We start from the raw sequence: 20,635 nt of genomic DNA on the forward strand, positions 1-20,635 counted from the left end.
AAAATATCGGACAATATCGGCGGCACACCTCCAAAGAGCACCAAATGCAAATAGTTCCTTATCTAAAGGGTGGCTAAGTTTCAAGGCCCGGTATTGATTTTGAATAAAATACAATTTTTTTAACAAATTATTGTCATTTATCTTTACTGTGATAATACTGGTGTGGCTCAATTACGTATGCAATAAAATATCGGCGAAATAGCCGCCGCGGCCTCGGCGGCACACCTCCATCCGATGGTCCAAATTTTAGATGACGCTGAGGCATAATTGAGGTTCTATGCCGTTAATGTGCCGAATCATCTCATCCTTTAGCTCTTGAATTGTTGCTAGCTTATCGACGTACACCTTTTCGTTCAAATAACCTCAAAGAAAGAAGTGCAACGGTGTCGTTGACGTTTAGGTGTGGTTCACATTCAACATCGGCCCTCGAAATTTAACCACCCTTTAGATCGACGTCGCACTCTCAAGACGATAATTTTGGAAAATTTGGAAGAATGCTGCAATAAATTGATCGAAGCACGGACATTTTTTCTTCCAATTCTCGAAGTCAGCTGTTTTTGGTCCAGCGGTTTTGCTAATGTGGTAAGTCTCCTAGTTTTTTAAAAAGATTATTTCCACTATCTAATTCTTCTTCACATCGTAGGATGGAACGCTTCCTTCTTAGCCATTTTGAGTGGAGATGTTATTTTTAATGCCAAATAACTCAATGATTATGCTAATAATAGTCCACACCACGGACTTATAATTTAAGTAAAATGCATTTAACTCATTTACTTTTCCACTTTCCATAGTTTCAGCGTGTATGTGATTACATGTGACCAAAATAAAGGTGCGATAAAAACAGTTTCATCGAAATATTTATTGACAATCGTCGCAAATTTCTCAACTCCAACCCCACTACACTTTTCCCTAAATTTGGTATTAAATATTTACAGTTCGATATTATTTATTTCCCTTTTTAAGTTCCCTTCACAAATGCCCAAAGATAAAGGTATATACTCTACGCTTTATTAGAAAACTATGTAAACAAGTTTTTACAGATCTCCAACGCCCCAAAATTTCCACAAAAAATTATAAAATGGAAATAATAGATTTGTATTTAACTTGTTTTTTTTTATTAGTGGGAGTCGATTTTTAGACAGACAGAGTCACAAAAAGTATTTTTTTAAGCCATCCTAATAGACATATGTACATATTAGCGAAACTTGTCTGATGTGTTTTCTTGGTCTGCAAGCGAATTCGCTTACAAGCAAAGATAACATTCAGCGTGAAATTTCTGAGACGGAGGCACAATTATTTTTTGAGTTTCCATTCACCAATATCGGAAAATGATACCATATGCACTATTAAAAAAAATACCAGTCTAACGGTTAGACGCGATAGAAGTGAAACCTTCCGTAAAACAAACTGAGAGAGAATGAGACGAAAGCAGCATTAGGAGCGGGATAATTATAGGTTCATTATAATATTGCTATAAAGTTCATATTTTATTTTCTCCACTTTATTATTATTCATCCTCATTGTTTTCAATTTCAACAAATGAAACGATTGGCTTATGATAGCTAAAATAAGATACAAATGCTTTGGTTTCGATGTAGTCAACATATCTTTGAAATACCGCGTCAATTGTTGGTTTTGATCGTGTTATCAATTCAGTGCGACTGTTACACATTTTTTAATTGAATGTTGTATTGAGAAAGTCAATTAAAGGAACCGCTGTGTCCAATGCAAAATTTACGTTAAAATCGCCACTTAAAATCATTGGAACTTTATCGTAATCTTTTCTAAGTGTACTTCTGGTGTATACTTTATTTTAGTTTTATTTTCTTTTTGTTTTTTTTTTTTGTCGATATTCACGACACTTTTCTGCACTATTTTTAGGCATAATTGCGGTAAATATTTAAAAATTAAAATATTTATGAATATAAAAATACGTACGCAATATAGCACACGCGGTTGCTATTATGAGCGTCGTAACACGTATATTACACAGACGTACTAACATACACAGAAACATTCGTAGGGCGCTTGGTCTAAGCAAGTATTAGGTAGTGTAGTATAGGTATACATAATGCCTTCTCGCTCACTGTGGCTCCGTAATACGCAGGCGCGCACACATATGTACTAGCATACATAAAAACATACATACGTATGACGCTTGAACTAAACACCAAAGTAAGTAATAGGCAGTGTAGTATACATACTACAATACTCACTATACTAGCATGGCTCAGCGGTACGCACACACACATATACGTATATCAACATATAACGCTTCGTAGCCAAGAGTGGGGAGGCTACGAAGCACCACACAAAGAGGATACGGAGAATAGGGAACGCTGTATAACTGTGTTCTATCTCATTCTCACGCAGGCTATATACTATAAGATCTATATGTATGTCTCTTTTTAGTGTCGCTTTTTCGTTTCATCGAGTCTCAAATCACTCCCAACGATTCTAAAGAAGTTTTCACTTCAAAAAATGTTTTTGATACAGCACCTAAAACCCTCGAAAATAAAATAAAAATTATCTCGTTACTTTTTGGTTATCATTTTTTGGGCAGAGAGTATATTATCTAGTTTTTTCGAGCCATCGTAATATTCATATACATACATTTATAAAAATTAGCTAATCCATCGTATTGATTTCCAAGTAAATTCGATTACTTGAAAAGACAACATTCAGTGAAACTGCTAGGACAGTGCCACAATTATGCCAAAATGTCATCGAAAATTTCAGAAAAAAAACAACACCGCTAGCGCGAGTTCCTTTTTCAAATGTGGTTTTAATTTAATTTAAACATTAATTTTAGCTTGAAATATCCGTTTTATGCAAGTATATATATCTCTTCTATGTGTGTATACGTAAATATAGTTATACTTACACAATATTAATTAAAATTCCAATGCCCGATATGGCCATCATTGTGTTGGCATTCAAATCAAAGTCATTAGAGTATAGTCGCTGCACGGCCACCATAATTAATGTTGCGGTTAGTATCCAAATGCCTAATATCGATATAATCGCACCCATCACCTCTAGCAAATAGGAAGCAAAAAATACATACATAAAATAAGAAGAAGCAAAGCCTTTAAAATAATAAGCAATTATAGAAAAATATTAATACATACATATAGATGTAAATTAGTACATAAATTAAATAGCTCGTACGTGATTACTTTGCAGTGAGCCAATAAAAAAGTATTCCATTTTATACCAACTTATATTCGTGACGTAAATGTGTTGAAATTTGGAGTTCAAGTGTGCAAGACGTCACGGTTTGAGGCTTTGCGAATCTAGCTGCTTCTAAAGTATGATAGCTACACAGTTTTTCGAAAAGTGAGTATTTTTAACCCTGTGACATCGCATGGGCCTATCCTTTGCAAATATATTTCTTTCAAAACAAACACATCCACTCTAATGTAAAAGTAATGATTCTGTTAAAGACAAGATCAACTTAAAAAGATTGAATCGCTTACCGAAATATACATTACTTTTCAATTTGGTACAAACTAAAACACCATAATAAACTTTGAGTAAAAATACCATGTGACAGTAAAAATTATCCAGCGGGATATGCACTCGAAGCTATAGATGTTATGTATTACATATGTGTATTGGCTTGGCAACTAAGTAATTGCGGATTCCACTCATAGATGGCTTCAGTTGAATTTGTAGGTTGGCAGGCGCAGTATAAATATAAAGCACATTTTGTTATTTGATAGCTGGCAATTCAACTGTCAGTCAGTAAAAAAAGTTTTTTGATCGGTTGCGTAGTTTTCGTTTGGCGTTCATTGAAAAATGGAAAATCAGAAGGAACATTTTCGCCCTATTTTGCTTTTTTATTTCCGCAAAGGGAAAACCGCGTCGCAAGCTCATAAAAAGTTATGTGCTGTTTATGGTGATGAAGCCTTAAAAGAACGGCAGTGTCAAAATTTGTGAGCCAAATTTCGTTCAGGTGATTTTTCACTCAAAGATGAAAAACCCTCTGGTCATCCAGTTGAAGTTGGTGACGCCCTAATCAAAGCAATAATCGATTCGGATCATCACAGTACAACACGTGAGATTGTAGAGAAGCTTCATGTATCACATACATGCATTGAAAATCATTTAAAACAACCTGATTATGTTCAAAAACTCAATACATGGGTTCCTCACGGAGAACCGGAAAGAAACGCATTTAACGCAACCCATTGACAGCTGCGATTTACTAAAGAAAAGTAATGAAAATGATCCATTTTTAAAACGACTGATAAGTGACGATGAAAAATGGGTTGTTTACGACAATATCAAGCGGAAAAGATCGAGGAGCAGGCCAGGTGAACCAACTCGAACAACATCAAAAGCTGATATTCATCAAAAGAAGGTTTTGTTATCAGTTTGGTGGGATTACGAAGGAATTTTCTACTTTGCACTCTTACTATCCAACCGAATAAACAATTCTGATGTTTACATTGAACAACTAATGAAATTATACAATGCAGTTGAAGAAAAGCGGCCCGAATTGACAAATTGAAAAAGTATTGCATTCTATCATGACAATGCAAGGCCACACACATCTTTGGCCACTCGGCAAAAATTATTGGAGCTTGGTTGGGATGTTTTGCCACATCTTCCATATAGTCCTGACCTTGTGCCATCTGATTGCATTTTGTTTCGATCTTTACAAAACTCCTTGAATGGTAAACATTTCAATAATGATGATGATGTCAAATCATTCCTGGTTCAGTTTTTTGCTAATAAAAGCCAGAAGTTTTATGAACGTGGGATTATGATGCTGCCTGAAAGATGGCAAAAGGTCATTAATCAAAAAGTTATTTAGCTTCATGAAAAAATCGTCTTTGATTTTCTACAAAAAATCCGCAATTACTTAGTTGCCAACCCAATAATAATGCTGCATACTCAGTTTTCCATTCTCGCCTCGTTTTCAATGTTTAAAACACATTAAAGATTCAAAGGAATAAATAAAAATAAAAAAGATTTTAAATACTTATACTAACTCAATGATATTAGTAAGGACACAAAATTAAAGAGGATATACCCAGCTAATTACAATAATTTTTTTTTAACTTTTGCCAAGAAAAATTTAATACAATAATGTTCTTTGGAAAAGTTATCCTTAAATATCTTTGATATTGCCATGTGGCAATAACTAACAACATATGTAAGCATAATTTTATCGGACTATTTTCGCTCATTGCATTTTTACCTGCTATTTGGGTTGTTGTTGTGTGACTACCATTCGGAATTCAAATAGAGAGCGTAGGCTCGAATCTCGGTGAAACACCAAAAGTAAGAAAAACATTTTTCTAATAGCGGTCGCTCCTCGGCAGGCAGTGGCAAACCTTCGAGTGTATTTTTGCCATGAAAAAGCTCCTCATAAAAAATATCTGCCGTTCGGAGTCGGCTTGAAACTATAGCTCCTCCATTTGTGGAACAACATCAAGACGCACACCACAAATGGGAGGAGCAGCTCGGCCAAACACCCAAAAAGGGTGATCGCTCTATTGTCAGACGTTAAATAAATAACAACATAAAATTACAAGCGGGTGCTTAAATAGTTTGAATGCATTAAAAAGGGCTTCACGATTCATCGCTCACTATTATTATTTATATTATTATCTACTATGAGGAAATTTGGCACTGCGACCTAAAAAATCTATTGTGCCGACTTCATGATTTCACAGTATTTCTCTGAGCGCAACTTTCCCAATAAATTTTAGTATTTAGTAATTTATTTCCTCCTCTGGTAAAACATATTTACCCAGGTGTTTGCTCCACTTATCTATCACTGCTGCAGCACATAACATATTTGGCGGTTTCACCTCCTCTCCTCACAATACCTGTAAGTTTCATTGGAGGATATTCCGAGACTAGTAAGATTTATATTTTTTACATTGCAACGAATTAGCAATAAATACACAAATAATATTCTTTGGTTTTTAATACTTTGCGCAAGGAGTTGATTACTGAATGAGGTGGTTCGGTTTTATTTACTATTTGTGTTGGTCGGTGAGAGCTGACGCTTCGATGAGATAGGCTATTCATATGATACAGGACATTTCTTCTAATCACGACGTCAACTGGTTCTATGCCGAGATCGCGTTCAAGGTCGCTGATGCGTAGATACCAGGGCGCGTTAGTAGCGTGTCGCAAGACTTTATACTGGAACCTTTGGATTTGAAGTTTACTGCTGAAGCTGGAGGAACCCCATAGTTGGATTCCATACGTCCAAATTGGATTTAGAATTTGCTTGTAGAGAAGTATTTTATTGTAAGTGGATAAAGCGGATACAAGTTCTTTTCTTTTCTTCTTTACGTGAGCACTTCATCTGAATTTGATGTAAAGAGTCATACCCTGGTATTTGGCTGTGTTATGATACGGGACTTGCTCTCCATGTATATATAGTGGAAGATATCTCAGTTTATTGTATGTGAAGCCAATATGAACGCATTTTGTTTCACTTAATTTTATGCGCCGAGTAAATGTCCACACCACTCCATGTAACACCAGCTTTAATATTTTTCAGGCCAGAATACGTGTCGTTGTATTTAATTCGAAATACATTTTATCTAACTTTAGTTAGCCTGTGGACTTGACCAATTGTTGAATGTTTGGGGCGAAAGTCCAAAGGCGTTATTAAGGTGTTTGGCAAGTAATTTTTCTAATAGTTCTGATAAAATGGGAAGGTTATAGGCCGATATGATGATACAAGGTGTGTGCTTGAATTTGAATATAACATTCGTAATTTTGTTTAAATTGGTTAGAATAGTTGTTGGGAGCAGGCTTAGGATTTGCTAATTCAAAATAAGATGATAATAATTCAATCCAAAAATCCTTGCTGGAATTTCTGTGATGGTTCTAAATTTATTTATATTTAATCGTTTTAAATTACATTGATAAGAAACCTGCACTGAGAATGCAGCTGCATTAAGCACTGAGAAGAAGCACTCTTAGGATTGAGGAGAATGTTAAATCCAATCACAAAGCCTTTTGGAGATGTGTTAAATCTAAAAAGTCAAGTACCGGAGTCCCCTCTGCCGTTCATTTCAATGGTAAATCTGCTACTACACCGCCGGGTGCAGCTAACTTGTTTGCCGATTTTTTCAAATCTAATTTCAGTCAGGATGATCCAGACTTGTTTTCTTCGTGTCATATTAATCTTCCTTCATCCTTGAATTTCAGAGACTTAAAACTTGTTTCTCGTGACATTGAGAATGGGATCTCAGGTTTAAAAACTTCTACTAAGACTGATAAGGATGGGCTTTCCGCAATCTTTCTTAAAAATTGTCCGGCTATCATTATTCCTCTCAAATTTATTTCCAATAAATCCTTATCCTCTGGAGTTTTTATTTATGATTGGAAAATCACAACTATTACCCCAATTTTCAAAAGTGACAAAAAGAATGATGTGTGCAATTACAGACCAATCTCGAAGCTTTCTATTATATCAAAACTTTTCGCAGGAATTGTAAAAGATAAGATGTACTTCGCGACTAAGAGTTTAATCTCGCCCAACCAGCATGGTTTTGTAATGGGTAGGTCTACAGTTTCCAACCTAGCTGCGTTTGGGGAATTTTGTTTTTCAACTTTTGCGGATGGTTTTCAAGTGGACTGTGTTTACACGGACTTTTCTAAGGCTTTCGATAGAGTTTCTCATGCAATTTTATTGCACAAATTAGCCTCATTTGGTTTTCATTCTATATTCTATCAATGGCTGAAATCTTATTTATCCAATAGACGATGTAGGGTAATGATTGAGGGTGAATGCTCGGTACCTTTCATTGCTTCTTCAGGCGTGCCACAAAGCAGTATTTTAGGCCCTCTTCTCTTCGTTCTGTTTATTAACGACATTAGTAACTGTTTTTCTTTTCCAATTTTCTTTTATACGCTGATGACCTGAAAATATTGTCTGCTCTTAGGAAAACTGAGGATATTCCTATGTTGCAAGCGGATATTAATGCACTAGTTCGCTGGGGCAGTAACTCTGGGATCTCCCTAAACATCAAGAAATGTTTTCATGTCACTTTTGCCAAAACTCAAAATATTCTAAAATCATCCTATAACATTGCTGATACTCTTCTTCAACCGGTTCATGAATTCAAAGATCTAGGTGTGATCTTTGACTCCCAATTTTCATTTAATAGTCACATTAATTTTGTTGTATCCTCCTCTTACTCAATTTTAGGCTCTATACGGCGTAATAGCTTGAAATTCTCGGACCCTTACACTCTCAAATTACTTTTTACATCCTTTGTTTACTCTAGATTAGAGTATGCAACATTTATCTGGAGGCCTTGTCACCAATTTGCAATTGAGAGACTTGAACGTGTACAGAAGGTGTTCCTTAAGTTTGCTCTCAGGTCGTTAAAATACTCACATCCGATCCCTTCATATAACTCCCGTTTGATATTAATTAACTTAAAATCACTAGAAAATAGAAGATCTATACTCGCGCTGTCTTTTGGTTTTAGTTTAATTAAAGGTGATATTGATTGTTCATCCTTATTAAACAATATTCCTGTTCATATTCCTACTAGATCTCTCCGAATCACTTATCCCTTTCACCTTAAATTACTTAACACGAATTATGCACGTAATGCCCCTCTTGCCCGCACTTCAGGAGAATTCAATGAGATCTCGAGCTCTATTCCACTTGACTTTTCGATGTCAAAGAACGAATTGTATGAGTTTCTAAACTCTTTTTTTTAATTTATTAATTTTATTATTTGTATTAATTTAAGTTTACACTAGTTCAAAGAAGTCTGTAAAAACCTGATTATGTTTTAGACTCTTAAATAAATAAATAAATAAATTAGAGTTACGAAATAGGTAAAGTCTATAGTTTCTCGTGTATATGCAATTTTTCCTAAATAATAAAAAAAGTTGATTTTGAAACTATCAAGAAAAAAATATTCTGAAAACTGTGTTTAAAATAAAGCAATTAAGTACAGGGTGTCCGGTGGCAGAATTAGATTTTAAATTAAAATTTCTCTATGACCGTTGTGCGTGTGAGCGGGGAGAGGACTGCGATAGCTTGGATATTCGTGCGGGTTATTTATTTCAATTTAGCTTGCCAACATTTGTTCAATCGGACTAATTTGAAAATTAAATTTTACAAAAATGCGCTGCAAGTTTATGGTGCGGCATGTGTTGAACAAAGAGGAGTTGCGATAAAATTCAAATTATTCACATTGATTGTTTATATTTTATAAATCCTATTTATAGCATATTAAAAAAAAATGTTTGAAACTTTTTAAATGGCTGCACCGCTTACAAATAACACTTAAAGTTAGAAATGTCTTCATAGTGAACTTTTTTAAACCAATAGCTATTAAAAAGTATGAATAGATCTTTAACGTCAATGCCTAGTCATAAAAACTAGCCATAGTAAAGCTATATCGGATGTTTTTTAGTTGCATGAGAATTATCCATATCGATGACTACGGATACTGAGGATGGCAAACTGTGTGGACATTTCTGTTCAGTAAGGTTTGAGAAGTCATTACGAATCGTTTAACGCCAAAACAAATTGCGAAAATTTACTTGAAAAAAAAAAAAAAAATCTGTTCGCGCAGTTCATAGAACACTGACGGCATCATCGGTTCTTATTCCTTTTGAAATGAGGGAGAAGCTGCCGTTAGGTTGAATGGCGAATACTATAGAGACCTGATGACTGAATTTTTATTTCCAAAAATTAATGAGCTAAAAATCGACGACATTTGGTCTCAAAAAGATAACGTAACTTGCTATACTGCAAGCTTGAAAATTGATTTATTGCAATATTCAAGCCACCAGAGACGCCATGCGGCCAGATTTATTGAAAAAGTAGTCATTGTGATTGAGTGATTGAGTGGACCATGTAACTCTTAACCATGATGGACATATCCTTGATTTCATATTCAAAAAATAAATTTCATGAAATTATCTACCAGATTATAATAAAAAAAATCATTCCAATAATAATTCTGTTTCGGATTATCACTTTAAGTTCTCAAGCTCTTAAAAACCATTCGATACTCATACTTTATATCCTAAAAGACATATTCGTGTTCATATACAATACATATAAAAATTCAGCAATGTCTATTTACTTTCCTTTCACCATTACAAATAGCAAAAACAAAAAAAAAAAAAAAAAAAACTCCGGATTAGTAGAACTCCATTCCAATTAGTTGGAAAAAAATTAAAGAAAAAAGAACATTTAAGTCAATACTTACCCATCCGTTTATAGCCAAAGGACATACGACTATCCGGCGGTCGGCTGCCCAACCAAATTGCCACCAAACTAATCACGAAACTAATGCAATCGGACGCCAAGTGGGCTGCATCCGTCATGATAGCCAAACTTCCGGCCATATAACCGCCAAGGAATTCAACAATCTGCACAAATACAATAGATAATTGAAATCGAAATTTATCGCCAAATGCAGCTAAGTGTGCTTGCTGCAAGTGCTGCGTGTTGGGTATGAGCGGCGGCACGTGATGAATGTCGCCACACTGGGGAGAACCGACGATTCTCACGCGCGCGCGCAGCTACTCTCACACGTTTGCTGTGTTTGATTAATTAAGTGCGAGCCATAGACCGACCGGTTGTGGGAATGCGGATGAGTGACACGCACAAGCTCACACACGTTACATAGCTAGCTCAACACAAGTTACGCATAGGCTATGCACACTGGCAGCATGCAATTACAAATAACGGTATACATATTTAAGTAGGTGAATTTAGACACGTGCCGCTCGCCTGTTACGTTCACGCTTCTCTACAGTTTTTTTCCTTTATAAAACATTGTATGCTCACACATACTTGTATATGTCTGCATTGCGAGAGATTTACTCACCATGAAAATGCAGCATAGCGTAATTGCTAATAAAATTTTGAATTTTGCATCTTGTGTGGATTTCGTACGCAGATTTGCACTAAATCCGGGTAATTGGCAATGGCAGGTGGTGGTGGCGGCGGCGGTGTTGGTGTTGCCGGAAGCGGAGGTAAATTGATGGCTGCCATGGTCATGGTAATCACTCTGTGGGTGGAAGAACAAATGTTAAATGGGTGAGAAATGTTAACAAAAACAAAAATAATCTATGTTTACGCTTATAAATAAACACACACAGTTTGAAATTGTTGCAAATATTCGCGCGAATAAGCGGCTATGCCATAGATAAATAAATACAATTTGCATATTTTCGTCCAGCTTTTGCAGTGAATGCATATTTGCATATATATATGTGTGTGTGAGTGCATGTGCGATTATATGAAAATATGCAATACCCTGCAGTCAAACTTACTACTTCTGAACTGACTTACCATCAGGCTTCTTTGTAGTAGATACTGGTACTTTTAATAAAGTGATTTTATACGAGAAGTCGATTAAAGGTTACAGGCCATATACATAAATCCTATGTAAAATCGGTCACTAAGTCCAAAAATACAAAATGAGTAAAACGCATATCGGAAATCGTTTTCTTGTATATTTTCTAAAATATAAGTCGAGAATTTTTTTGCAAAAACTTGAAAATTTAATTTTAATGAAAATTGAGACTTAAAACAAGGATATCAAATATTATAATAGGACTATGAATAAGTTCGTGCGGTTTTACAACAGATGGCGTAACTTGATTATTATTCCATCGATCCACATTTCCAAACATTCATTGGAGAGCTACTGTCGTAAGGCACAAACGTCAGTATAAGTTTTTTATTTGAAGCGTAAACAACAATATTTTTACCACACTTGAAAATGTCGAATTTCGTGCCAAATAATGTGTTTTTGCGGGGAATTCTTCTTCATTATTTTAATATGAAGAAAAAAGCAGCCGAAAGTCATCGTATCTTGGTGGAAGTTTATGGTGAGCATGCTCTATCTGAGCGAACGTGCCAGAAGTGGTTTGCACGCTTTAAAAGTGGTGATTTTGGTTTGGAAGACGAAGAACGCGAGGGTGCGCCGCCAAAGTTCATGGATACCGAATTGGAGGAATTGCTCGATCAAGATCCGGCTCAAACGCAAGAAGAGGTTGCAAAAACTTTGGGAGTTGATCAATCAACCATTTCCAAACGTTTAAAAGCCATGGGAATGATCCGAAAGGTAGGCCATTGGGTGCCGTATGAATTGAAGCCAAGAGACGTTGAACGCCGTTTTATGGCATGCGAACAACTGCTTCAACGGCACAAAAGAAAGGGTTTTTTGCATCGAATTGTGACTGGCGATGAAAAGTGGGTCCATTACGACAATCCAAAACGTCGGGCAACGTATGGATACCCTGGCCATGCTTCAACATCGACGTCGGCGCAGAATATTCATGGCCTGAAGGTTATGCTGTGTATCTGGTGGGACCAGCTGGGTGTTGTGTATTATGAGCTACTGAAACCGAATGAAACGATTACGGGGGATGTCTACCGACGACAATTGATGCGTTTGAGCCGAGCACTGCGAGAAAAACGGCCGCAATACGCCGATAGACACGACAAAGTTATTTTGCAACATGACAATGCTCGGCCACATGTTGCACAAGTGGTCAAAACATACTTAGAAACGCTCAAATGGGATGTCCTACCCCACCCGCCGTATAGTCCAGACCTTGCGCCATCCGATTACTATCTCTTCCGATCGATGCAACATGGCCTGGCTGACCAGCACTTCCGTAATTACGATGAAGTCAAAAAATGGATCGATTCGTGGATTGCGGCAAAACCGACCGAATTTTTCACAAAGGGAATCCGTGAATTGCCAGAAAGATGGGAAAAAGTAGTAGTAAGCGATGGACAATATTTTGAATATTAAATTTGTAACCATTTTACGTCAATAAAGTTTCAAATTTCGAAAAAAAACCGCACGAACTTATTCATAGTCCTATTATAATAACGCGTAATTTGGTATCTCACTTGTTTTGAGTGGTTATTGGATTCCACAGATACGGGTAATAGAAATTTTCAAGACCTATCTCAATGGCAAACCTCCGAGTGTATTTCTGCCATGAAAAAGCTCCCCATAAAAATATCTGCCGTTCGGAGTTGGCTTGAAACTGTAGGTCCCTCGATTTGTGGAACAACTTCAACACGCACACCACAAATAGGAGGAGGAGCTCGGCCAAGGACCTAACAGAAGTGTACGCGCCAATTATTTATTTATTTTTTTTATCTCTGTTTCATTAATCCAAAACCTGTATTTAGCGATATCTCGAAAACTGCAAAGCAGCAAAAAGTGAATTTTTGGACTCAGCGATCGATTTTACATGAAAATCGGACAGTCTGGTTCTTGAGAAAGATATTATTATGTACTTGTAAACCAGTGTTATCGGTCTATACGTCAGCATCAGTTAAACTAGTTACTAAGTCATAATAGACACAAGAAAATCACCAATTGTGGACTAATTGAAAAAGTAAAAAAAAAATTAATTAATAAAATATTTTACTGTGGGCAAAAAGTAAGGTGAATTTGGTTGTAAAATGAAAAATATTTATTTATTCTTGTAAATCAATTTCATCCGCTTCAAAATAATCCCCTCTCGATGAAATACACTTATGCCAAGGATTTTTCCAAACCCCGAAACATGCCAAATAGTCCATTTCCGGTATAGCCATCAGCACCTTCTTCATTATAGCTTTTATCTCTTCAATCGACTCGAAACGCGTTCCCCGGAGTGGCCTCTTGAGTTTTGGGAATAGCCCAATGGTTGCGGAACGATATGCGTGGAATTTTTGGCGAAATGGTCACGAAGAACGAGTGCAGTGTGAGACGGTGCATTATCATGATGCAAAAACCAAGATTTGTTGGCCCATAATTCTGGCCTTTTTAGACGAATTGCTTCACGTTACCGACGCATAACGCTCAAATAATATTCCTTATTAACAGTTTGGCCAGGTGGAAGGAATTCATAGTGCACCACACCACGAAAATCGAAAAACCTGTCATCATGACCTTTATTTTTGAACGACTTTGACGTGCTCTTTTCGGTCTGACCTCGCCTTTAGCACGATATTCGCTTGATTGGTCGGTTGTTTCAGGGTCGTAATCATAAATCCAAGTCTCATCTGCCGTAATGATGCATTTGAGCTTGTCCTGATAGTCTGAAAGCATTGTTTCACACGAAATTGAGAATTTTCGGTACCAAACGAGATTTGACTTTTCGTAGGCCCAAATGGTCTTTCAAAATGGTTTTCACAGATCTTTCTGATATTCCGATCATGTCAGTATGGTCTTTAACAGTCAACCCACTATTTTTGAGCACTAACTCCTTCACTTTATTGACGTGTTGGCCATCTGTTGACGTTGATGGTCGTCCGGAGCGCTTCAAGTCATCAACACGTTCTCGACCCTCTTTGAAGTCTTTGTACCACTTATAAACATTTTTCTGCGACATGGTCGAATCACCAAATGCCTTCTGCAACGTGCTAAACGTTTCTGCAGCCGAAATTTCATTCCGCAAACAAAATTTGATGGCACTTCTCTGCTCAATCAAATCAGGCATTGTAAAAATCGAAAAATGCACTCTAGGTCGTTTGGTAAACACAAGAGTAAATATATTACTGATAATGACATTCACATGAAAGTTGGCTCAGATGTTATTAACAGTGCTGCCAACTCACGAAAAAAATAACTAGAGCGAAATTTTAATCCCGCGAAGTTTGACTAATAAATTCACCTTTTATTTTTGCCCACAGCAATTGGCGCGTACACCCGTTTTGGGTGTTTGGCCGAGCTCCTCCTCCTATTTGTGGTGTGCGTCTTGATGTTGTTCCACAAATGGAGGGACCTACAGTTTTAAGCCGACTCCGAACGGCAGATATTTTTATGAGGAGCTTTTCATGGCAGAAATACACTCGGAGGTTTGCCTGCCGAGAGGCGACCGCTTTTAGAAAAATGTTTTTCTTAATTTTGGTATTTCACCGAGATTCGAACCGATGTTCTCTCTGTGAATTCCGAATGGTAGTCACGCACCAACCCATTCGGCTACGGCTAAACTAAATAGTTACTGAGTCATAATAGACACATGAAAATCACCAATTGTGGACTAATTGAAAAAGTAAAAAAAATTAATAAATAAAATATTTGGGATTAAATTATAAATTGGTTGATCCACTCTCTATGACTTTATTTAAACAAAAATTATTTTTTAAAATTTGTAGGCATTCTCAAGCTAAATAAAAACAAATTCACAAAAAGTTTGCTAAATATTGGTAATTAAAAAGGTAACAACAATAAAAACAACAAAACATAATCGCAAGATATTTGTTTTGCATACAGCTCTAATTGGTCAGTTGTGCAGTTATAGGCAATCTCGAGCTAGTATACCATCAGTTCTTGAACTAGAATGTCTGCTGAGTAGTTGGGACTTTTCGCAGCAGGGATTTTTTATAATCTGAAATGCCTCTGTGTACCACTCAATTATTTATGCCCGAAAATTTTGATTTGGTACCGAAATATTTGTTTTTGGTTTTAATGGAATTTAAGCGAATTTATCATTTATTTGCAAATTGTTGGTTTTTTTATACGTGCGACTGTGTTTTTGTTTTTATTTTCTAACTTGGAATTTCGTTGCGCATAATTCATGTATATCACACACACATACACATACGTACATGCACTTGCAATTGAGTGCATTGCTTTGGAAAGCAAAGGGCAATTCATGTTTGAAAAAAAAAAAAATGAAATAAAAATGCCGCTTGTGGCATGCAACCGAAATTTCGGCAATGTAGTTCGACAAAAAAGGAATAAACAAACGCGATCGTAAAATTCCGCTTAAAATGCTTTGAAAATATTCAAAAAGTAAAAACGCGCCATTACCGTTGGCAAATATCAATTCGAAATGGAATTTTCCATAGAATGTTTATTATTCATAAAATATGTAAATATTTAATTATGAGCTACTGCAGCTTGATGTGTGTGCTGGTGTTGAGCATAACTGTTTGCAGTCTTCTGATTTATTGAAATGTAATTTCAAAGCTATTGTTGATATAAAATTTAGTTTTTGCTTCAAAGCGTTAGTGGAGTGCTCTTTTAGTTGATTTTGTTCGACTTTTGAGCTCCCGTAATTGCTTATGAATTTTTGATGTATTGTCGCAAAAGCGAGGCTTTAGAGAAATGTTGATTGGTGATAATCAAAATTTAATGAAAGCTTAGTTTTAAGTTGTGTGGACACTTATTTTATAGGATTAGTTGGAGTTTTGACGTTACAATATTCGCTTTCAGATTAAAAATTTGCATATTGTGAAAAAATTACACGAACAGTCACCACATTTTGAATTACGTATGCACATTTCGAGCACAGCGTAGACAGCGTGCCAAGTAATGACAAATCGTAGATGATTTTACAAATTGTATGAAATGAAGTGTGTTAAAGGCAGACAGTGTTATCATTCGGCAGGCTTCTTATGTCAATTTATGTAAATTCGTTAACCCTTAGATATGTTTGTATGCAGGCCCGTCGAGAGGGGGGGGGGGATCGGGTACTTTTTCCCCCGGGCCCGGAGTTTTCAGAGGGGCCCGGACTCGAGATTATACGTATTTATATGAATTAGACATCATTTGAAAGGGCCCGCATTTGCAATTTTCCCCCGGGGCCCGGATTTTCCCCCGGGCCCGGATATGCTCTCTACGGCCCTGCTTGTATGTACAGGTATTATAACCATTTAATTTTAATTTTAAAACTTGCCATTCGGTTTTGTGAAAAGAACCATGCAATTCTTTGCAGCTCTGCAAATATGAAATTAAAAACTTTGCCAACTTTGCAGAAAACTTTAAACATAGAATTGGGGTCTATATTGTTCCTAGTGGTGATTTTCGTGAAGTGGCTTCACTTCACTACCACGTTTTGAAATATTTTGCAGACCTCAACACAAACAAATTATGCACATTTGAAAGGCGAAATTTCAAATAAAGCTGCATGGACTTTTTGAGGTTGTTGTACCAGCATAAATTTTGCCCAAAAACCTTGTGTATTTTTACGATGAAAAATCTGCTCATGAAAAAATACTTGGTTTGGGAACACTGTTGAAGTGGCAGTATTTGTCCGAATATAAGTCGTTCTAGGTCATTCCGGTAACGCGGAACCGACTGTCATGGGAATGCATGAACTTTGGTCGATAAATTGATCGAAACTGGTTTAAAAGAACTAAAATCAAAATTTGTATCAATAGTTTTTTATTTAGAAGTCAGAATATACCTTTAATGGGGGAAATAAAAAATAAAAAAATTATATGCAGAATTCATTTTATTATTAAGTTTTTGGGACTTAAAATCATGTGTATATTTTTATTGGGTCTCATTTTTGCTATGACCATTTATGGGTTAAGGTAATGTAAAAAAGCTTTTAACAAATTTAAATAAAAAAATAAAAAATAAATAATTGGCGCGTACACTTCTGTTAGGTGTTTGGCCGAGCTCCTCCTCCTATTTGTGGTGTGCGTCTTGATGTTGTTCCACAAATGGAGGGACCTACAGTTTCAAGCCGACTCCGAACGGCAGATATTTTTATGAGGAGCTTTTTCATGGCAGAAATACACTCGGAGGTTTGCCATTGCCTGCCGAGGGGCGACCGCTATTAGAAAAATGTTTTTATTAATTTTGCCTTCACCGAGATTCGAACTAACGACCTCTCGGTGAATTCCGAATGGTAATCACGCACCAACCCATTCGGCTACGGCGGCCGAACTTGTGTTAATAGTCTGGCGTCAGTACCTAACACACACTGTTGCATTCACATTGAGTTTTCTAATATCCATAATTATTTGTAAATGTAAACTAATTTCGAAATTTTTCGTTGTTAACCCATTTCTTAGTTCGATTTTTTATATTATAAAATTGTCGGATACGGTAGAGCATATTTTGAATTCATACAAAAACAAAAAAAGGAACAAAAATGCCACGCATACGTATTTTGTATTCAAAAGTGCTAAGAATCGAGCGACGCATTTTTAAAAACAAAGAAGTGGGTACTCGCTTGCCATGTCACATTCCCGCTTGAGCAAATTAAGCTTAAGCAAGTTGGGGAATGCAGTTGGAGTGACGGTGATCGGTCGGATATAAATCCGGATCATTCCGGTAACGTAGCACCGACTGTCATACCAGTCGTTATAGCGCTTAGATTGAAATTACGGCGAAAACAACCAATCTTTGTGGTTTTGAAACAAAAATAATAACATACAAGAGTATTTTGTTCGAGATGGTCGCCGTAGCCGAATGGCTAAGTGTGTGTTTACCATTTTATCGAATGAAAAAAACCTCCGAGTCTATTTCTACTATGAAAAAGCTCCTCATAAAAAATTATTTGCCATTCGGAGTCGGCATAAAACGATTCATACCTCTATCATGCATACATATGTCGGCAACGTGGGGAGAGAATTGCCTTAAAATACATATGCTGGTAAGGCAGTGCGGCCTTATGAGCTATAGCAATACTCGCTAGCGGCGAATCTTACTCGATAACTTTGTTGTTGCTTTCGCATGCAATTTTTTCGTGAAGTTAATCGATCATAGCGATAGCGAGCGGGGAAATAACGAATATGAATAATATTTTGTAGTTTGATCCGAGGTTACTCGCTCAACTACAGAAAAGAAAAAAGTCGCTTTCTCATTGGCTGCCTTTAGCAACGTGAAAAGCTTAGGCAGAATGTCAACATTTTTAGAACCTGGTCAGAGCGATGAGAGCTTCCCGCAAGGTTTGGAAGAGTTCTCGTGCAGTTCCAATAGATTTTTAGTCAAAATAGACCCTTTATTTCTGCTGAATGCTCTTGAAGAGTTAATTGAGCTGCACATAAAAAGCAGTATTCTTTTGAAGTCTTCTAACCCAACCTGCACTATGAAAGCAGTTCGGTGAAGTCCGTCTACTCATTCGATCAAGGATGTAAAGTATAAAAAGGCTTTGCTTTCTTTCTTTGTCGAGGAGGCCTGCTCAAAATGGGCGTCGAAAGAAGTCCAATCAAGCTTGAATGCAAAACTCACGAGCACAAAATGGTCGTGGAGAAGAGCAGCGCAATTCACCCTTGACAGATGGTTTGGAGCACTCCATAAAGTGGTTGTTCTCTCATTATTCTGGGTCATTGAGTTAAATACCTCTTGGAAGAACTTGAGCAAAGTGCCGTCTGTGATGTGGAAATTATTGCGAAGGGAAAGTTTTTGAACTTTCTGTAGCAGCTTATGCAGATTCACCTAAACTTGGTAATCGTCATTATTTGCAAACTTACTTTTTATGCTCGCAAGACAAAGCTCGTTCTAATTTTATCCTCTGGAAAATAGTATATTCGATATTCTTGTAGTTCAATTATTAGTGCTTACTGACAACTTGAAGCATCTGGCTTTGATTTTGAGTACAAAGTTATCATGGATACGCACGATTGTGAAAAATACTGCGAAGGCAAAGGTCGCTTTATATTCCTGCTGCAAGGTCATTGTAACAAATGGCGCCTGTAGCGTAAAGTAATTTATGGACTTTATGAATCTATTATAAAAACTGGAGAAGAGAATGTTGGCTAAACAGCTGTAGAGAATGCAAAGAGATGCCCTCATTCACATCAGTTGGGCTCAACCGAGGACCCTACTCTAAAGCTTCAATGCCAAATATTGTATTCGCTGAGATGAAAAGGAATGGACAGTAAATTTTTATGCTATAAACACTCCAGAATTTTTTGAAGCTTCGTGTTCATCTCGCTAAGGCTGACTCATGCACACTTACTTAGAGTGGACGGATTCTTCTTCAACCACATTCTCTCAAGGGACGATTGATCGTAAGAAGACATTTGGTAACTTACTGAATCTGTCTAAGGATAAGAAAAAAATAAATGACAGGGCTGATAGAAAAAATTAAATCTGCAAATTAAAATCTGCACAATACAGCAGCGTTTCCTATTAAACAATTGGTTATCTATTGATCTATCGTAACTAGTTTAACGCCCTTTGAGCGAGATTAAATTATTTTGGTTTCTTTGGTATTTTTAACAAGTCAAATCAAGGTAATGCTCAAAATTATTCAGGGAAAGCTAACTTCCTTTTTAGATACATCAACATATTTCGCTATCACGTAGAGATGGGCAAGAGGCAGATAGAACATTTTAGAAAATTGAATGGATGAGAAGGCACAGTTGCGGTGTTATATCCGTGCAAATAGGAAGAGGCGGTTCCTTTGGTTAGTTGCGGTCTTCGAAGCTGCTTAGCGCGCGCTGTACGCCACTCAAGATTGCCTGGTTCCGCAATGTTCTACCCTCGAACCGTCCGTTGTTTATCATGAAATTTCTGACTCGAACAAAGCCTAAGTGGTGGCCAGAAAAGCCAAATATTTGCCTCGTTAGTGGTGGCCTCGTTACAGAGAGCTGATAAATGAAGAAAGACGTATTATCCGACAGAAGAAACGAGAGGCCGAAATACGTGAGTGCGAGGAGCTTGAGATGATGGCCAATAGGAACAACGCCCGAAAATTCTACCAGAAAGTTCCGCGGCTTACAAAAGGTTTTAAGACCGGGGCGTTCTCCTGTAAGAACAAAGACGGCGATCTGGTGACTGACGTACAGAACAATCTTAAATTATGGAGTGAACACTTCTCGAACCTATTAAACAGTGACAAACAGCTGCGTATGTTACGGAGAATGTGAAGATCCCGATACACCAATCGTTGACGACGGAATTGTCGTTCCGCTACC

General features: G+C 36.8%; 1 protein-coding gene across 9 annotated transcripts in view; it reads right to left on the minus strand.

Moving 5' to 3' along the window:
* LOC128867382 (proton-coupled zinc antiporter SLC30A2) overlaps positions 1 to 20,635 on the minus strand; it is a 40,108-nt gene that overhangs the window by 10,594 nt on the left and 8,879 nt on the right. For all 9 annotated transcript variants that reach the window (XM_054108546.1, XM_054108545.1, XM_054108544.1 and 6 more), the window contains exons 3-5: positions 10,845 to 11,027; positions 10,221 to 10,383; positions 2,885 to 3,038 (exon numbers count right to left, since the gene is read on the minus strand). In XM_054108546.1, the coding sequence (XP_053964521.1) occupies positions 2,885 to 3,038; positions 10,221 to 10,383; positions 10,845 to 11,027 (500 nt within the window). The remainder of the gene's footprint in view (positions 1 to 2,884; positions 3,039 to 10,220; positions 10,384 to 10,844; positions 11,028 to 20,635) is intronic.

Source organism: Anastrepha ludens, chromosome 6 (assembly GCF_028408465.1).
Source record: "Anastrepha ludens isolate Willacy chromosome 6, idAnaLude1.1, whole genome shotgun sequence".
Lineage (NCBI taxonomy): Eukaryota > Metazoa > Arthropoda > Insecta > Diptera > Tephritidae > Anastrepha > Anastrepha ludens.